This window comes from Pogoniulus pusillus, chromosome 30 (genome assembly GCF_015220805.1).
Source record: "Pogoniulus pusillus isolate bPogPus1 chromosome 30, bPogPus1.pri, whole genome shotgun sequence".
NCBI classification, from domain to species: Eukaryota; Metazoa; Chordata; class Aves; order Piciformes; family Lybiidae; genus Pogoniulus; species Pogoniulus pusillus.
Window position 1 is genome coordinate 11,496,526 of NC_087293.1, and position 15,800 is coordinate 11,512,325.

The following is a 15,800-nucleotide window of genomic DNA, read 5'->3' on the forward strand; positions in this document are numbered from 1 at the left end:
CTCCTCCTGGCCACAACCACCCCTCAGGTAGTTGTAGACAGCAATAAGGGCACCCCTGAGCCTCCTCTTCTCCAGGCTAACCAATCCCAGCTCCCTCAGCCTCTCCTCGTAGGGCTGTGCTCAAGGCCTCTCCCCAGCCTCGTTGCCCTTCTCTGGACACGCTCCTGATCATCTCTACGCTGAGGGGGGTGAAAGCCCTGTTCAGGTGGTGCGGAGAAGAGAGAGATGCTTCATTGCCGGATCCACTGCGGGTCAGGCTGGTCTGGACTCTGAGCACCCTGCTCTAGCTGCAGATGCTCCTGGGCACCACAGAGCAACTGGACTAGATGAGCATTAAAGGTCCTCTTCCCACCACACCAGTCTGTGATTCTGAAAGGGACCAGGTGCTTAAAGCCCTGCGAACCCCCCACACCGTAGCTGATGACCTCTCAGGGCAAAGCACCCTTCTGACGCGGGCACCATCCCCCTGCCTGTGCCGTCCCACTACCTATGCTGGGTGGCACCGTGTGGCTGAAACCCTGGGCTCAGCCCTCCAAAGGCACACCTGCAAACCGATTTCCCCAGATCCCACGGGAATCCAGGGCCTGGGGAGTCCCATCCCCGTGTCCCCCAGGCCCCACCAGAGCAGCCAGCAGTCACTATGGTGACAGGCCAGCGGTGGCACTTTGCCATTGACTGTGGTGACCCCGGGTTTTTTTTCCCCGGAGGAGTGACTGTGTGGCTGGCTGGCAGCAGGACACAGAGCCTGGTGCAGGGGACTCCACCTCCTTGGGTTCAGAGCAAAGACTTCGGCCCCGCTGGCTAGGGGCGGGCTGTGGTCCTGCTGCCCTTGGCACTTAGACCTTGCACTGCTGGGCTGTAAACAAGCTTCCATAGGACGGTGTGGAAGGCTCTGAAGAGCTCAGCAGCTGCCCCAGGGACCACATATTCTGCAGGTAAGCTGCTGAAAAGCCTGTGTTTCTGTAGTTTATTGACCAGCAAGGTGGACACCTACCCAGGGGCAGCCCAAGGTGAGTGCCCGTGGCAGCAAGCGGCCATGGTCCTTGCCAGCCATGGGTTATACAAGCAGAGCAGATGGGAAGCAGCATGGCTTTTCTGCTGCCATCAGTGCTTTGCCATCCCAATGACTCATTCCTCCATCCCAGCAAATGTCAGTCTCACTGTGGGCTTCCTTTCCAGCAGAGAGGCTGAGCTTTGCCTTGCCCAAATGAAACTACGGGCTGGAATTTACTCATGCTGCCCAGAATCAGTGCTACTGGCAGCTGAGCACCCAAGGATGTGCTCAGCCCCTTCCCTGCAGCCCAGCTCTGCTCCAGCAGGTTGGATGCTGCAGGTGCTGACCATAACCTAGAAGCAGAGCATGGTTTAGGTTGGAAGGGACCTTTAAGATGATCTGGTTCCAACCTCCTGCCGTGGGCAGGGACACTTCCTACCAGACCAGATCACTCAAAGCCCCATCACAGAGTCACACAGAGCCACAGAACCAACCAGGTTGGAAAAGACCTCTGAGACCATTGAGTCCAACCTGTCACCTAACCCTTCTAATCAACTAACCCATGGCACTAAGTGTCTCATAAACACTTCCAGGGATGGGGACTCCACCACCTCCCCTTGCAGCCCATTCCCATGCCAATCTCTCTTTCTATGAAGAACATCATCCTAACCTCCAGCCACATCCAAGCTGGCTTTGAACAATGCCAACCTTGGAGCCACCACAACTTCTCTGGGCACCATGTTCCAGCACCTCACTACTCTCACAGTGAAGATCTTGCTTGCACCTAAAGCTCTCTCCCCCAGGAAGCCCTGGCTTGGCCAAGCAGCTCCTTGGCCCCAGCACTACCCTGTGGGCATCTCCTCCTCTGCAGCGAGCCGGAGCCATGCGTGTGGCCGTCATCGGGGCCGGGGTGATTGGGCTCTCCAGTGCCCTGTGCATCCACCAGCAGTACCACAGCCTGGTGCCCTCCCTGCAGCTGGAGGTCTATGCAGACTGCTACACGCCCAGCACCACCAGCGATGGGGCAGCTGGCTTGTGGCAGCCCTACCTGAGCGACCATGGCAACCTGCAGGAGACGTAAGTGTGGAGGAGGAGCTTGCTGCCATGTGCCCCTTGCTGTGCCCACTGGTGCCCAGGTACAGAGTCAGCACTCCCCTCCCACCATACAGTCATGGAATCATTCATGTTGGAAAGAACTTTAAGCTCATTGAGTCCAACCCCTAACCCAGCACTGCCAGGGCACCACTGAACCATGGCCCTCAGCACCACATCTGCATAGCTCTGAAACCCCTCTGGGCATGGGCACTCCACCACTGCCCTGGGCAGCCTGGGACAGGCCTTGACAACTCTCAAGGGGAAGAAATTGTTCAATCTAAACCTCTCCTGGGACACCTTGAGGCCATTTCCTCTTGTCCTATCCCTTGTTCCTTGGGAGAAGAGACCAACCCCACCTGGATCCAGCCTCCTTTCAGGAGGTTGCAGAGAGCAATGAGGTCTGCCCTCAGCCTCCTTTTCTCCAGGCTCAACAATCCCAGTTCCCTCAGCTGCTCCTCACCAGCCCTGTTCCCCAGGCCCTACCCCAGCTTCATTGTCCTTCTCTGGACACATCCCAGCCCCTCAATGTCCTTCTTGGAGGGAAAGCCCCAAAACTGAAGCCAGGTGGTGTCACCAGCGGTGGGTACAGGAGGAGCATCCCTGCCCTGGTCCTGCTGGCCACACTCTTTCCCTTGCTGCAGGCTGTGGAACAAGGAGACGTTTGAGCACCTGCTGGGACAGCTGGGCTCCCCAGCAGCCCAGGAGATGGGACTGTTCCTCCTCTCTGGCTACAACCTGTTCACACAGCCAGTGCCGGTGAGCAGCAAGTGGCAGCCGGGGCTGGGAAGGGCTGCAGCCCAGAGGCTGCCCGGGGGCTGTGGGCAGGGTTATGCCTTTTCCCAGAGGATATTCCAAACGCTTCCAGTCCTTCCAAGTTTGTCTTGTGACAGTTTGCCTGGGACGTGGTGTTTGGGTTTGCAGCATTGGCACAAGGTCAGGGCTGAGCCCTCTGAGGGTGGGAGCTGGCAGAGCCAAGGCAGCCGTGCTGAGTGTGTGTGTCCTGTCCTTCTCCACAGCCTCAGTCCTGCCGTGGCTGATTCCTGTTCATTAATGAGCTCAGATCCTTTTTTCCCTGCTGCAGGACCCATCTTGGAGGAACATTGTCCTGGGATTCAGGAACCTGACACCAAAGGAGCTTGAGCTCTTCCCTGGCTACAGGTACTTTTTGCTCTGTCTCCTGGAGTGTCAGGGATGTCTTTTTCCCCCAGGCAGGATGGGTATGGATGGATGGATCCAGACACCTCCCTGCTGAGGAACAGTGAGGGTGAGAAAGTGGGTGCAGAAGTGGCCTTGCTTTGTCACAGCCACTTGCCTTAAATTAAAGAGGAAACATCTCAAACGAGCCAAAAAAAGCACCAGCTCAGGGTGTCTGAGGAGCCCAGAGCACAGCTCTGGTGAGGAGCAGCTGAGGGAGCTGGGGGTGTTCAGCCTGGAGAAAAGGAGGCTGGGGGGAGACCTCATTGCTGTCTACAGCTCCCTGAAAGGAGGTTGGAGCCAGCTGGGGTTGGTCTCTTCTCCCAAGGAAGAAGTGACACAAGAGGGAACAGCCTCAAGTTGCCCCAGGGAAGGTTTAGGTTGGACATGAGAATCATCACAGAATCAAGCAGGTTGGAAGAGAGCTCCAAGCTCAGCCAGCCCAACCTAGCACCCAGCCCTGGCCAACCAACCAGACCATGGCACTAAGTGCCCCAGCCAGGCTTGGCTTCAACACTTCAAGAGATGGTGACTCCACCACCTCCCTGGGCAGCCCATTCCAATGCCAATCACTCTCTCTGACAACAACTTCCTCCTAACATCCAGCCTAGACCTCCCCTGGCACAACTCCAGACTGTGTCCCATTCTTCTGTTGCTGCTTGCCTGGCAGCAGAGCCCAACCCCACCTGGCTACAGCCTCCCTTCAGGCAGCTGCAGGCAGCAATGAGCTCTGCCCTGAGCCTCCTCTGCTGCAGGCTGCACCCCCCCAGCTCCCTCAGCCTCTCCTCTCAGGGCTGTGCTCCAGGCCCCTCACAGCTTTGTCGCCCTCCTGTGGACACTTTCCAGTACTGCAACATCTCTCTGCAATTGAGCAGCCCAGAACTGGACACAGCACTCAAGGTGCGGCCTGAGCAGTGCTGAGCACAGGGGCAGAAGAACCTCCCTTGTCCTGCTGCCCACACTGCCCCTGAGCCAGCCCAGGATGCCATTGGCTCTGCTGCCCACCTGGGCACTGCTGCCTCATCTTCAGCTTCTCTCTCCCAGCACCCCCAGGTCTCTCTCTGCCTGGCTGCTCCCAGCAACTCTCTATCCCCTGTCTGTAGTGCTGTTTGGGGTTGTTGTGGCCCAAGTGTAGGACCCTGCCCTTGGCCTTGTTCAATCTCACCCCCTTGGCCTCTGCCCACCCATCCAGGAACAACTCCTTCCTCCAAAAGTGCTGTCCAGGCCTGTCCCAGGCTGCCCAGGGCAGTGGTGGAGTGCCCATGCCCGGAGGGGATTCAGAGCTGTGTAGATGTGGTGCTGAGGGCCATGGCTCAGTGGTGCCCTGGCAGTGCTGGGTTCAAGCTTAGACTCCATAATCTTAAAGTTCTCTTCCAACTAAAGTGACTGGAGGCTATTCCAGCCCCTCTCACTTCTCCAGGTATTGTCCCTCCAGCTGGGGAAGCAGATCAGCAGAAGATGCTTTGTGTTGTAAATAGAGGGGGGCGAGGGGGAGATCCATGCACTTGTGTGAGGAAGAACTGGGCTCTTGGAGCTGCAGTGGCATTTGGAAGCTGCAGGACAGGAGGAGGCTGCTTCAGGTCCTGTAGAGAGCTGCTGCAGGTCCTGATGGCTTTCTCTCCTGCTCTGGTTTCAGCTATGGCTGGTTCAACACTGCATTGATGCTGGAGTGCAGGAGCTACCTGCCATGGCTCACCAACAAGTGAGTGCAGAAGCTGCCCTGGGGCTGGGGCTGTGCTGGGGCAGCTGCTGCTGCTCCCTCTGATTTCTGTGGCCAGCAGGACACGGGAGGCAGGGGTGGGTTTGCATCCTGGATCCTTCCCTCCTGCCAGCTTGGTGGCTGAGATTAGGCAGCACTGACTGGCTGTAGGCAGCCACCCCATGTCCTCCTGCTTCAAGGTGCAGTGGACAAGGATGAGCTGAAGGAGAAGGGGAAGCAGCCATGCATCCCTGGGACACAGGAAGAGGGTCTGGAATCCCAGCTCGTTGCCCCAGTGGGGTAGCAGCCTCCCTACTGGGAGGCCACTCAAAACCAGCTCTATTTTGCAGGACAGAAATCCAAGTATTGGGATGCTTGGAGCTGAGCACTTCAGCTGCAGGAGCATTTGGGGCTAGGTTTTGTTCTTAGCATTTCTAACATGGAGTGGGTGCTCTGCCCACGGCAGAAGACCTGGGATCTGATGCAGGACTGGTCACCTTCAGTAGCTCTGGGGCATTAGGGACGTGAGCTAACGAGTGGAGGTGGTGAGGAAGCAGTGAGAAGAGCAGGGCTGTTTGTCAGGAGGAGCACCAAGCCACAGGGATCCATCACAGGCACTGACTGGAAGGGTTCATTTGCCCATGCCAAACCAGCTCCTTCTTCCCAGGTTAATGCAGAGAGGGGTGAAGTTCTTCCATAAGAAGGTCGAATCTTTCCAGGAGGTGAGTTTGGATGCTGAGCTGGGGCAGGGTGGGCTCAGCCCCTTCCCAGTGTGGAGAAGCAGCAGCCATCAGGCACTTGCTGCTCCAGGAGCACAGAATCCCAGGATCCCAACACGGAGGGGGGTGGAAGGGACCTCTGCAGATCATTCAGCCCAAGCCCCTGCCCAAGCAGGGGCACCCAAGAAGCTTGCCCAGCATGACAATGGCCAGGTGGGTTTGGAAGCTCTGCAGAGAAGGAGACTCCACAACCTCTCTGGGCAGCCTGCTCCAGGCCTCCAGCAGCCTCACACCAAGGAAATTTCTCCTCCTGTTCAGGTGGAACCTCCTGGGTTCCAGTTTGTGCCCCTTGCCCCTTGTGCTGTCACTGGGCACCACTGACAAGAGTCTGGCCCCATCCTCCTGCCCTCTGCAGTTCCTTTAGCTCTTGCTGAGCTTTGATCAGATCCCCTCTGGGGCTGCTCTTCTGCAGGCTCACAGCCCCAGGGCTCTCAGCCTTTCCTCCTCACAGGGATGCTCCAGACCCCTCAGCATCTTGTTAGCCTCCCTTGGCTCTGTCTCTGATGGTTTATTCACTCCCAGCTGTTGGACCAAGTCCTTGGCTTGGCTCTGGTGCAGGGCTCTGATGCCCACCATGGGCAGGCTGCTGCGTGTGCTGCTCACCACCATCTCTGTCCCTCCTTAGATGTTTGCCCAGGGGGTGGATGTTGTGATAAACTGCACTGGGATGCGTGCTGGGGAGCTGCAGCCTGACCCAGAGCTCCAGCCTGGCCGTGGACAGATCATAAAGGTGAGGTGGATGCAGGGCTTGTGTCACATCTCTGCTTTCTGGAGGAGCCACTCAGCCACATTGTGACAGATGTCCCCTGGGCAAATCAGGGACTTGAGGGCTGGATCCACACTGGGATCAGGTCCTTATTGCCAGAAAATAGTGCTCCTGTAAACCCCCTGTGTGGGGTGAGAGCAGAGCAGAAAGCCTGGATCTCATCCCTGGTTCAGCCATGGTTCAGCCCCAAGTCTCCAGCTCATTTCTTGCTTGAGTGAAGGTGAGGAGGCCAGAGACAACAATGCTGATATTAGAAGGACATCAAATCCTTGGGAGAGGAGAAGGATGGTTTGGGGACACAAAGATTCATGCCAGGTAGGAGCTGCTCTGGTTGCCTTTCTGCCCTCCATCTTCCCACGGAGGCAGCAGAGGGAAGCCAGCCCTGTGGGGCACCTAGAGCCTGAGCAGCAGGCAGGGCACCATGTGCAGACCCCAGGGACCACACTCACCCAGCCCCAAGCTGGGGACACTGCTCTCCATCTCCACTTCACTCTCCCCCCTTCATCTCTCAGGTCCTGGCCCCATGGGTGAAGCATTTCATCATCACTCACAGCAGCCAAAGTGGCATCTACAACTCACCATACATCATCCCAGGGTAGGTGACAGGGGGTGGCACAGGCTCAGTGGGTGGCAGTGATGCTCTGCTCTTGATGCTCCTCAGGCACTGGCTCAGGCATGGCTCCTGATGGCATCTGCCCTGATGCAGCAGCTCAGCCCTGGGTTGGAACCAGGCCTCCTGCATACTGGCATTCAGCCCTTTGGTCTTGGTGCTTCTCAGGGAACAAGTGACAGTGTTGGGTACTTTTTTTGCCCAGGAGAGGTTTAGGTTGGACATGAGGAACAATTTCTTCCCCTTGAGGGTTGTCAAGGCCTGGTCCAGGCTGCCCAGGGCAGTGGTGGAGTCCCCATTCCTGGAAGGGTTTCAAAGCTGTGTAGATGTCCCCATCTCTAGAGGAGTTTCAAAGCTGAAGACCTCAGCCTAGCAGTGCCAAGCTGAGCCTGAGTTAAAGCAAGCCAAACTAAGCTGAGCTGTGCCAAGCCAAGCCTCCTTCTCTGGAGGGGTTTCAAAGCCCTGGAGATGTGATGCTGAGAGCCATGGCTTAGTGGTGCCCTGGCAGTGCTGGGCTAACTGCTGGACTCAAGATGAGTCCCACCCTGAGTGATTCTATGGCTCAGAAGGGTCCAGCAGGTACAGCCACCCACAGCTCTCCCCAGCCTTAAGCTGTCTCATCCTCAGGTGTTTGGAGCAGCAGTAGAAATCTGTTCCTCTGTGTCCCCCACTGCAGGCATCTCTTTGCTCCCAGCTCTCCCCCAGGCAGGCAGGAGCAGCCTGTTTGGTGGGAGATGCCCTCAGCTGTTGGGTTTGCCCAGGCAAAGAACCTTTGTGTGCTGAGAGTGCTGAGTGAATGGTTTGCTCCTGAGCAGGCCTGCAGGCACTGCTCGTGGCCTGAGAGTTTCTCCAGCAGGGATGTGTGACAGGCTCAGGGTGAAGCAGGATCCAAGCACCACACATGTGGAGTCCCTCCAGTGATGGCCCAGCAAGGGACAGCTGGGGACACTCATCACCATTTATCCCCTTTGGCTTCTGGTGCAGGAGGGAGTTCACAGTCTTGGGAGGCATCAACCAGCATGGCAACTGGAGCAGAGAGAACAGTGCCCAGGATCACCAAACCATCTGGGAGAGCTGCTGCAAGCTGCTGCCTTCTCTCCAGGTGGGTGACCCCAAGCCAACACCCACCACTGGGAGGTGAAGAGGGAGGGAGGGGCACAGTGAGCCCAGGTGCTTGGGCACAGCTGAGGCCATGGGGACAAACCACAACATCTAGGAACCAACTCAGAAAGTTCCTTGGGAAACAGCCCTTAAAAACAAAGGGGCCCAGGAAGGTTGGACCTGGATGGTTGGACTGGATGAGCTTGGAGGTCTCTTCCAACCTGCTTGATTGTATGATCCTATGATCCTGTCTGCCTGTTTCACACAATCCCAGCAGCGTGGGGTGGGAGGGGAGCTCTGCACACAGTCCAGTCCAACCCCTCAGCTCAAGCAGGGTCACCCACAGCAGCTTGCCCAGGATTACAATGGCCAGACAGGGCTGGAATCCCTCCAGAGAGGAAGGCTCCACAACCGCTCTGAACCCTGGCACCCTTAAACTGTTCCGGCCCTTGCAGCATCCCTGGAGGTGGAGCTGCAGCAGGGTTGGGTATCTTCTGCCTCTGTCAGCCCTCACTGCTTGGGGCCACGATGTTTGGAGAGGCAACCTGCAGGGGCTGATCTGCTTCTCCTTTCAGAAAGCAAAGGTGGTGCAGGAGTGGAGTGGCCTGAGACCGACGCGGCCCCGGGTTCGCCTGGAGCGGGAGAGCATCGCCCACGGGCAGCTCCGGGCAGAGGTACCAGCACACTCAGGCACCAGCTCCTCTGGCCCTGCTTTAGCAGGGCCAAATAAGCAGGCAGGAATTAGAGAATAGGCAGTTCATTGCATTTCTAGCAAGCCCTGCCCACAACTAGGTGCAAATGAGTGACATTTGGGTTCTAATTCGGTCAGGAAGCTCTTCCCAAGGATGCTTATGGGCAATTCACTCACTCAGGAGAATCAGAGCACTGGAAAAGTTTAGCCACAAAATGGCTTTGCCTCACTTACAAATAGGTAGCCAGGAGCCCCAGGGAAAGGCTGTGCTACTCACTGTGGTGAGTCCCTGGCTCCTTTGTGGCAGTGTCGGAACTGCTCGGCCACTGAGAGGCTTCCAGGTCTTCCCAGGGTGCTGGGAAAGAGGCAGAGCATCTCTGGCCTGATCCTGGTTCCTCTTGGTACAGAGGTGTGCAGAGGTGCAGCAGATCTCTTGCAGATGTGCAGAGAGCACCGTGGCAGTGGCACTTCTTGCCACAGTGTGAGGCACTTAAATGCCTTCTCCTGGGAAACTTGAGACACTTCAGTTTCCTGATAGCTCAAGCCCAAGACATCAGGGCTAAGCTGGTCTGAAGCACAAGGCAGAGCCAAACACATTGTCCAAGAGCACTGAGGCAGAGCAGCAAGGCAGAAGCAGCATGCACTGAGGCAGAGCAGCAAGGCAGAAGCAGCATGCACTGAGGCAGAGCAGCAAGGCAGAGGCAGCAAGGCAGAGGCAGCATGCACTGAGGCAGAGCAGCAGGGCAGAAGCAGCATGCACTGAAGCAGAGCAGTGAGGCAGAGGCAGCATGCACTGAGGCAGAGCAGTGAGGCAGAGGCAGCATGCACTGAGGCAGAGGCAGCATGCACTGAAGCAGAGCAGTGAGGCAGAGGCAGCAAGGCAGAGGCAGCATGCACTGAGGCAGAGCACTGAGGCAGAGCAGTGAGGCTGAGGCAGAGGCAGCAAGGCAGAGGCAGCATGCACTGAAATAGAGCGAGGCAGCAGCTCTTGTGCACAGCATTACTTCAGGCAGGACATCAGCCCTAATCCCTTCTCTTCCCCCACAGGTGATACACAACTATGGGCACGGAGGGTTTGGCATCACCATCCACTGGGGCTGTGCCATGGCAGCAGCCAGGCTTCTGGGGAGCATCCTGGAGGAGAAGAAGCTGGCCAGGCCCTGCCAGCCTCGCCTGTGAGTCGCCTGCTCACCTGGGCAGCAGTAGCTTAGGAATCACAGCAGGAGGATGGGAAGAGCACAGTGACACAGGAGGGCACTTCAACCCTCCCACCAGCTCCAGCACCACTTCTCACACCCACTTCTGAGGAATGGGTGCAGACGAGGCCACAAAGGTGATCAGAAGGCTGCAGCACCTCTCCTGAGTGGACAGGCTGGGAGAGTTTGGGCTGTTCAGCCTTGAGGTGGTTCCAGAGAGACCTCAGAGCAGCATTGCAGTACCTCGAGGGGGCTACAGGAAGGCTGCAGGAGGACTGTTTAGAGGGGGGTTGCTGTGATAGGATAAGAGGCAGCAGCTTGAAACTGGAGCAGGGGAGATTGGGGTTGCATGATTAGGAAGAAGCTCTGCACTATGAGAGTGGTGAAACACTGCAACAGGTTGCCAGGAGGTGTAGTGGAGGCTCCATCCCCAGAGACATTCCAGATCAGACCTGATGGGGCCCTGGGCAGCCTTGATCTAGCTGGAGGTGTCCCTGCTGACTGCAGAGGGGGTTGTAGACGATGGTCTTTGAGGGTCCCTTCCAACCTGGTGCACTCTGTGGCTCTGTGACTTGCTTCTGGGCTGCTGCCAGTCCTGTGGCAGCCATGGGCCAGATGGGCAATGTCTCTCCACCTTGCACCACCTGCCTAAAGGAAGTGCTTTAAAACAACCCCAAGCAGTGCTACAGGCTGGGGACAGAGTGGCTGAGAGCAGCCAGGCAGAGAGGGAGCTGGGGATGCTGGGAGAGAGGAGCTGAAGATGAGGCAGCAGTGCCCAGGTGGGCAGCAGAGCCAATGGCATCCTGGGCTGGCTCAGGAGAAGTGTGGGCAGCAGGACAAGGGAGGTTCTTGTGCCCCTGTGCTCAGCACTGCTAGGGGCATGGCTTGAGTGCTGTGTCCAGTTCTGGGCTCCTCAAATCAAGAGAGATGTTGAAGTGCTGGAAGGTGTTGAGAGAAGGGCAGCAAGGCTGGGGAGGGGCCTGGAGCACAGCCCTGTGAGGAGAGGCTGAGGGAGCTGGGGGGGTGCAGCCTGCAGAAGAGGAGGCTCAGGGCAGAGCTCATTGCTGTCTACAACTACCTGAAGGGAGGCTGTAGCCAGGTGGGGTTGGGCTCTGCTGCCAGGCAAGCAGCAACAGAAGAAGGTGACACAGTCTCAAGTTGTGCCAGGGGAGGTCTAGGCTGGATGTTAGGAGGAAGCTGTTGTCAGAGAGAGTGATTGGCATTGGAATGGGCTGCCCAAGGAGGTGGTCTCTGTCTGTGGAGGTGTTGAAGCCAAGCCTGGCTGGGGCACTTAGTGCCATGGTCTGGTTGATTGGCCAGGGCTGGGTGCTAGGTTGGGCTGGCTGAGCTTGGAGGTCTTTTCCAACCTGCTTGATTCTGTGATTGCATGGACCCAGGGATCAGCCTGCAAAGGGCAGACAGGGTTCAGCTGTGATCTGGGCAGTCCTGCACCTCATCTGCACCGTGGGCCAGGATCTGAAACTGAGATGGTGCCACCTGAGGTCTCTTATGGCTGCTCCAACACCCTGCAGTGTAATTAGATTTGCAAACTCCCCCCCAGGGAGGCAAAAGCTCCTTAGTAGGAAGAAGTTCTCTGGCTCCCAGGGCAGCCAGAACTGCTCCAGAAGCCCAAGCTTCAGTGCCAGCAGCTTCTCCTCACCGTCCTGCCAGCACCCAGCAGGGCTCCACAGCACCTGCTTAGTGTATCTGGCCCCGGGCAGCAGCCAGCTGCCTAAAATGGGCTTTCCAAAGGATGTTTTTAGCAACAAAAGCAACATGGCCCAGCCCTGTGTGCCTGCCAGGCTCTATATATAGCAGGCAGCATACACAAAATAGCTCTTCTCAGCCCTAAAACTCCCCTGGGCCTGCTGCTTTCTCATGTCCTCCAGCCCCCAGGCTTGGCTGGAGCAGCAGCTCCCAGGCAGGAGCTGCCTCGGGGTAGGTTGTGCCCCCCCCTCAAAGGAGTCTGGGGGCAGCTGAGAACAGACTGAACAGACTGAAAGAGTTGGGGCTGCACAGGATGGAGCAGAGGAGGCTCCCAGGTGACCTTCTTGTGGCCTGCCAGGATCTGAAGGGGGCTGCAAAAAAGCTGGGGAGGGACTTTTTGGGCTCTGAGGGAGTGGCAGGAGTGGGGGGAATGGAGCAAAGCTGGAGGTGGGGAGAGTCAGCCTGGAGGTGAGGAGGAAGTTGTTGAGCAGGAGAGTGGTGAGAGGCTGGAATGGGTTGCCCAGGGAGGTGGTTGAGGCCCCATGGCTGGAGGTGTTTGAGGCCAGGCTGGATGAGGCTGTGTGCAGCCTGCTCTAGGGTAGGGTGTCCCTGGGCATGGCAGGGGGGTTGGAACTGGCTGCTCCTTGTGGTCCCTTCCAACCCTGACTGATGCTACGATTCTATGACAGCTCCCAACGAGGGCAGGACTTTGGGGGTGTTCAGTGGTGCTATTTGGGACCCAGTGTACTGTTCTGAGATAGAGTCTGACTGATTTTTCCACACCATGTGCCCTTCCTGCTCTCAAACCCATCTCACACAAGGTACTGAATCACAGATTCACAGGATGGAAGGGGTTGGAAGGGACCTCTGGAGATCATTGAGCCCAATCCCCCCTGCCAGAGCAGGACCACCTAAAGCAGGTCACACAGGAACATGTTCAGGTGGGCCTTGAATGTCTTCAGAGATGGAGATTCCACCACCTCTCTGAGCAGCCTGCTCCAGGGCTCTGCCACCCTCCAAGTAAAGAAGTTCCTTCTCATGCTGAATCGTTGGAGAGCCTCCAGCCCAAAGGTCAGGAGCTGTCCCAAACCCAGCAGGCAGTACCTGGCTCCCTGTCCTCCACGGATGAGCCAACTGTGCCTTGCTCATCTGTGCTGCAGCTTCTCCCTCCCTCTGGCTCCATGGGCCAGAAGTAGCTCAGGCAGCTGGGTTGTGATGCAGCAGGCAGCTGGGTTGTGATGCAGCTCAGGCAGCTGGGTTGTGATGCAGCTCAGGCAGCTGGGTTGTGATGCAGCTCAGGCAGCTGGGCTGTGATGCAGCAGGCAGCTGGGTTGTGATGCAGCTCAGGCAGCTGGGTTGTGATGCAGCTCAGGCAGCTGGGTTGTGATGCAGCTCAGGCAGCTGGGTTGTGATGCAGCAGGCAGCTGGGTTGTGATGCAGCTCAGGAAGCTGGGTTGTGATGCAGCTCAGGAAGCTGGGTTGTGATGCAGCAGGCAGCTGGGTTGTGATGCAGCTCAGGAAGCTGGGTTGTGATGCAGCTCAGGAAGCTGGGTTGTGATGCAGCAGGCAGCTGGGTTGTGATGCAGCTCAGGCAGCTGGGTTGTGATGCAGCTCAGGAAGCTGGGTTGTGATGCAGCTCAGGAAGCTGGGTTGTGATGCAGCAGGCAGCTGACCATGCAGCAGGCAGCTGGGTTGTGATGCAGCAGGCAGCTGGGTTGTGATGCAGCAGGCAGCTGACCATGCAGCAGGCAGCTGGGTTGTGATGCAGCAGGCAGCTGGGTTGTCATGCAGCAGGCAGCTGACCATGCAGCAGGCAGCTGACCCAGTGAAGGGGAGAGGCTGAGCTGCTGCTGGGCTTTGGCCCTCCTGAGCACCTGGAGTCCAAACAGCCCCGTGGAAGGTGCACATTTCCCTGGCACCAGAGCCACTCCCTGGCCGTGGTCTCATCTCCTGGCACACTGCTCCAGCTGCACCAAGGCAAGGAGGAGCTGGCAAAGGCTCTGCAGGAGGCGATGGGCAGAGTGCTGCTGGAGATGAGGTGTGCACAGGACATCTGCTGCCCCGGGGCCATGCAGGAGTCTGGGCTGACTTTCAGCAGTGCTTTGGAGGCTACTGTGCCAGCTCAGCCCTGGCAGACCTTCCAGTGACCTCATTTTCCACTGCATGCTGTGTGAGCCTTGTGCTCCCCTCCAGCTCACCCCCCTGAGCAGACAGAGAGCTCTGCTGGGTGCACTGCCAAGTCTCTGCCCTCTGATGGTTTCTCTCACCAGAATGTCTCAGCAGCTCCTGCCCTGTCCCTGTCCCTTCCTCTTCTTCTTTTGTGAAGGTGCAGGGCAGGGTTTTGCTTCCACTGTGCCACCTGCAGTGCTGGCAAAGTGACACTGCATGGGAATCCCAGAATCCCAGGCTGGTGGGGCTGGAAGGGACCTCTGGAGATCAGCCAGTCCAACCAACCCCCCTGCTCAAGCAGGGGCACTCACAGCAGCTGGCCCAGGATCACAACGGCCAGATGGGTTTGGAAGCTCTGCAGAGGAGGAGACTCCACTCTCTGGGCATTTCATGTCCTTGTGCTGCCCATCCATCCATCCATCCATCCAGCCAGCCAGCCAGCTGCCCTCTGCTCTGACACAGCCTCTCAGGATGGAAGTGCTCAAATCTGTGATTTAATTTGTGCTCTAATTGTGCTTATTTTCTAAAAGGCCACGATTTGTGTGCCCAATAAAGCTACTGCTGACACCTCTGGGGTGTGAGGTTTCCTCTTCTCCTTTAGCTCTTGCTGAGCATTGCTCACATCCACTCTGGGGCTGCTCTTCTGCAGGCTCTCAGCCCCAGGGCTCTCAGCCTTTCCTCCTCACAGAGCTGCTCCAGGCCCCTCAGCACCTTTGGAGCCTCTGCTGGACTCTCTCCAGTAGTTCCCTGGCTTTCTTGAACTGGGGGGGGCAGAACTGGACTCAGTACTCCAGATGTGTCCTCACTGGGGAAAGGCAGAGGAGAGCCTCCAATTATCCCAGCTCCAGTGGTCCCAACTGAATCAAGTGCAAAAAGCAGCTAAAGATCTAAAGAGGATTAAAAAACTCTTTAGCTGCTGGTACCTGGGAGGTTACCTCTGACATGAACATGAATCCTGTGACCTTCCTTGATGTCCAAGTGCACCAAACACACACACAAAATGCACAGCCTCATAGACTGCTTTGGGTCAGAAGGGATCCTACAGACCACTCAGTCCCAGTCCCCCTGCCAAGGGCAGGGACACCTCCCACTAGCCCAGGTTGCTCAAGGCCTCCTCCAACCTGACCTTAGAATCACAGAATCAGCAAATTGGAAGAGAGCTCCAAGCTCAGCCAGCCCTGGCCAACCAACCAGACCATGGCACTAAGTGCCCCAGCCAGGCTTGGCTTCAACACCTCCAGCAACAGCCACTCCACCACCTCCCTGGGCAGCCCATTCCAATGCCAATCACTCTCTCTGACAACAACTTCCTCCTAACATCCAGCCTAGACCTCCCCTGGCACAACTCCAGGCCGTGTCCCCTTCTTCTGTTGCTGCTTGCCTGGCAGCAGAGCCCAACCCCACCTGGCTACAGCCTCCCTTCAGGCAATTGTAGACAGCAATGAGCTCTGCCCTGAGCCTCCTCTGCTGCAGGCTGCACACCCCCAGCTCCCTCAGCCTCTCCTCACAAGGCTGTGCTCCAGGCCCCTCCCCAGCCTTGCTGCCCTTCTCTGGACACCTTCCAGCACCTCAACATCTCTCTTGAATGGAGGAGCCCAGAACTGGACACAGCACTCAAGCTATGGCCTGAGCAGTGCTGAGCATAGGGGCAGAAGAACCTCCCTTGTCCTGCTGCCCACACTGCTCCTGAGCCAGCCCAGGATGCCATTGGCTCTGCTGCCCATCTGGGCACACTGCTGGCCTTGAGCACCTCCCTGGGCACCCTGTGCCAGTGTCTCCCCATCCTCAGTGTAAATCAT

General features: G+C 57.5%; 1 protein-coding gene across 1 annotated transcript; it reads left to right on the forward strand.

The window, feature by feature from the left end:
* The first annotated feature begins 1,877 nt into the window (after positions 1 to 1,877).
* DAO (D-amino acid oxidase) lies at positions 1,878 to 10,827 on the forward strand. Its single transcript, XM_064168385.1, has 10 exons — positions 1,878 to 2,071; positions 2,731 to 2,845; positions 3,171 to 3,247; positions 4,920 to 4,985; positions 5,650 to 5,704; positions 6,387 to 6,491; positions 7,040 to 7,122; positions 8,122 to 8,239; positions 8,814 to 8,912; positions 9,977 to 10,827. The coding sequence occupies exons 1-10, from the start codon at positions 1,878 to 1,880 to the stop codon at positions 10,106 to 10,108; spliced, it is 1,044 nt and encodes a 347-aa protein (XP_064024455.1). The 3' UTR covers positions 10,109 to 10,827.
* The last annotated feature ends 4,973 nt before the right edge of the window (positions 10,828 to 15,800 follow it).

Excerpts from the sequence above, each read along its gene's own strand:
- DAO (XM_064168385.1), top strand. The coding sequence starts at position 1,878 with ATGCGTGTGGCCGTCATCGGGGCCGGGGTGATTGGGCTCTCCAGTGCC. Across the intron at positions 2,072-2,730 it reads CATGGCAACCTGCAGGAGAC|GCTGTGGAACAAGGAGACGT; the intron begins GTAAGTGTGGAG and ends CCCTTGCTGCAG. Across the intron at positions 3,248-4,919 it reads GAGCTCTTCCCTGGCTACAG|CTATGGCTGGTTCAACACTG; the intron begins GTACTTTTTGCT and ends CTCTGGTTTCAG.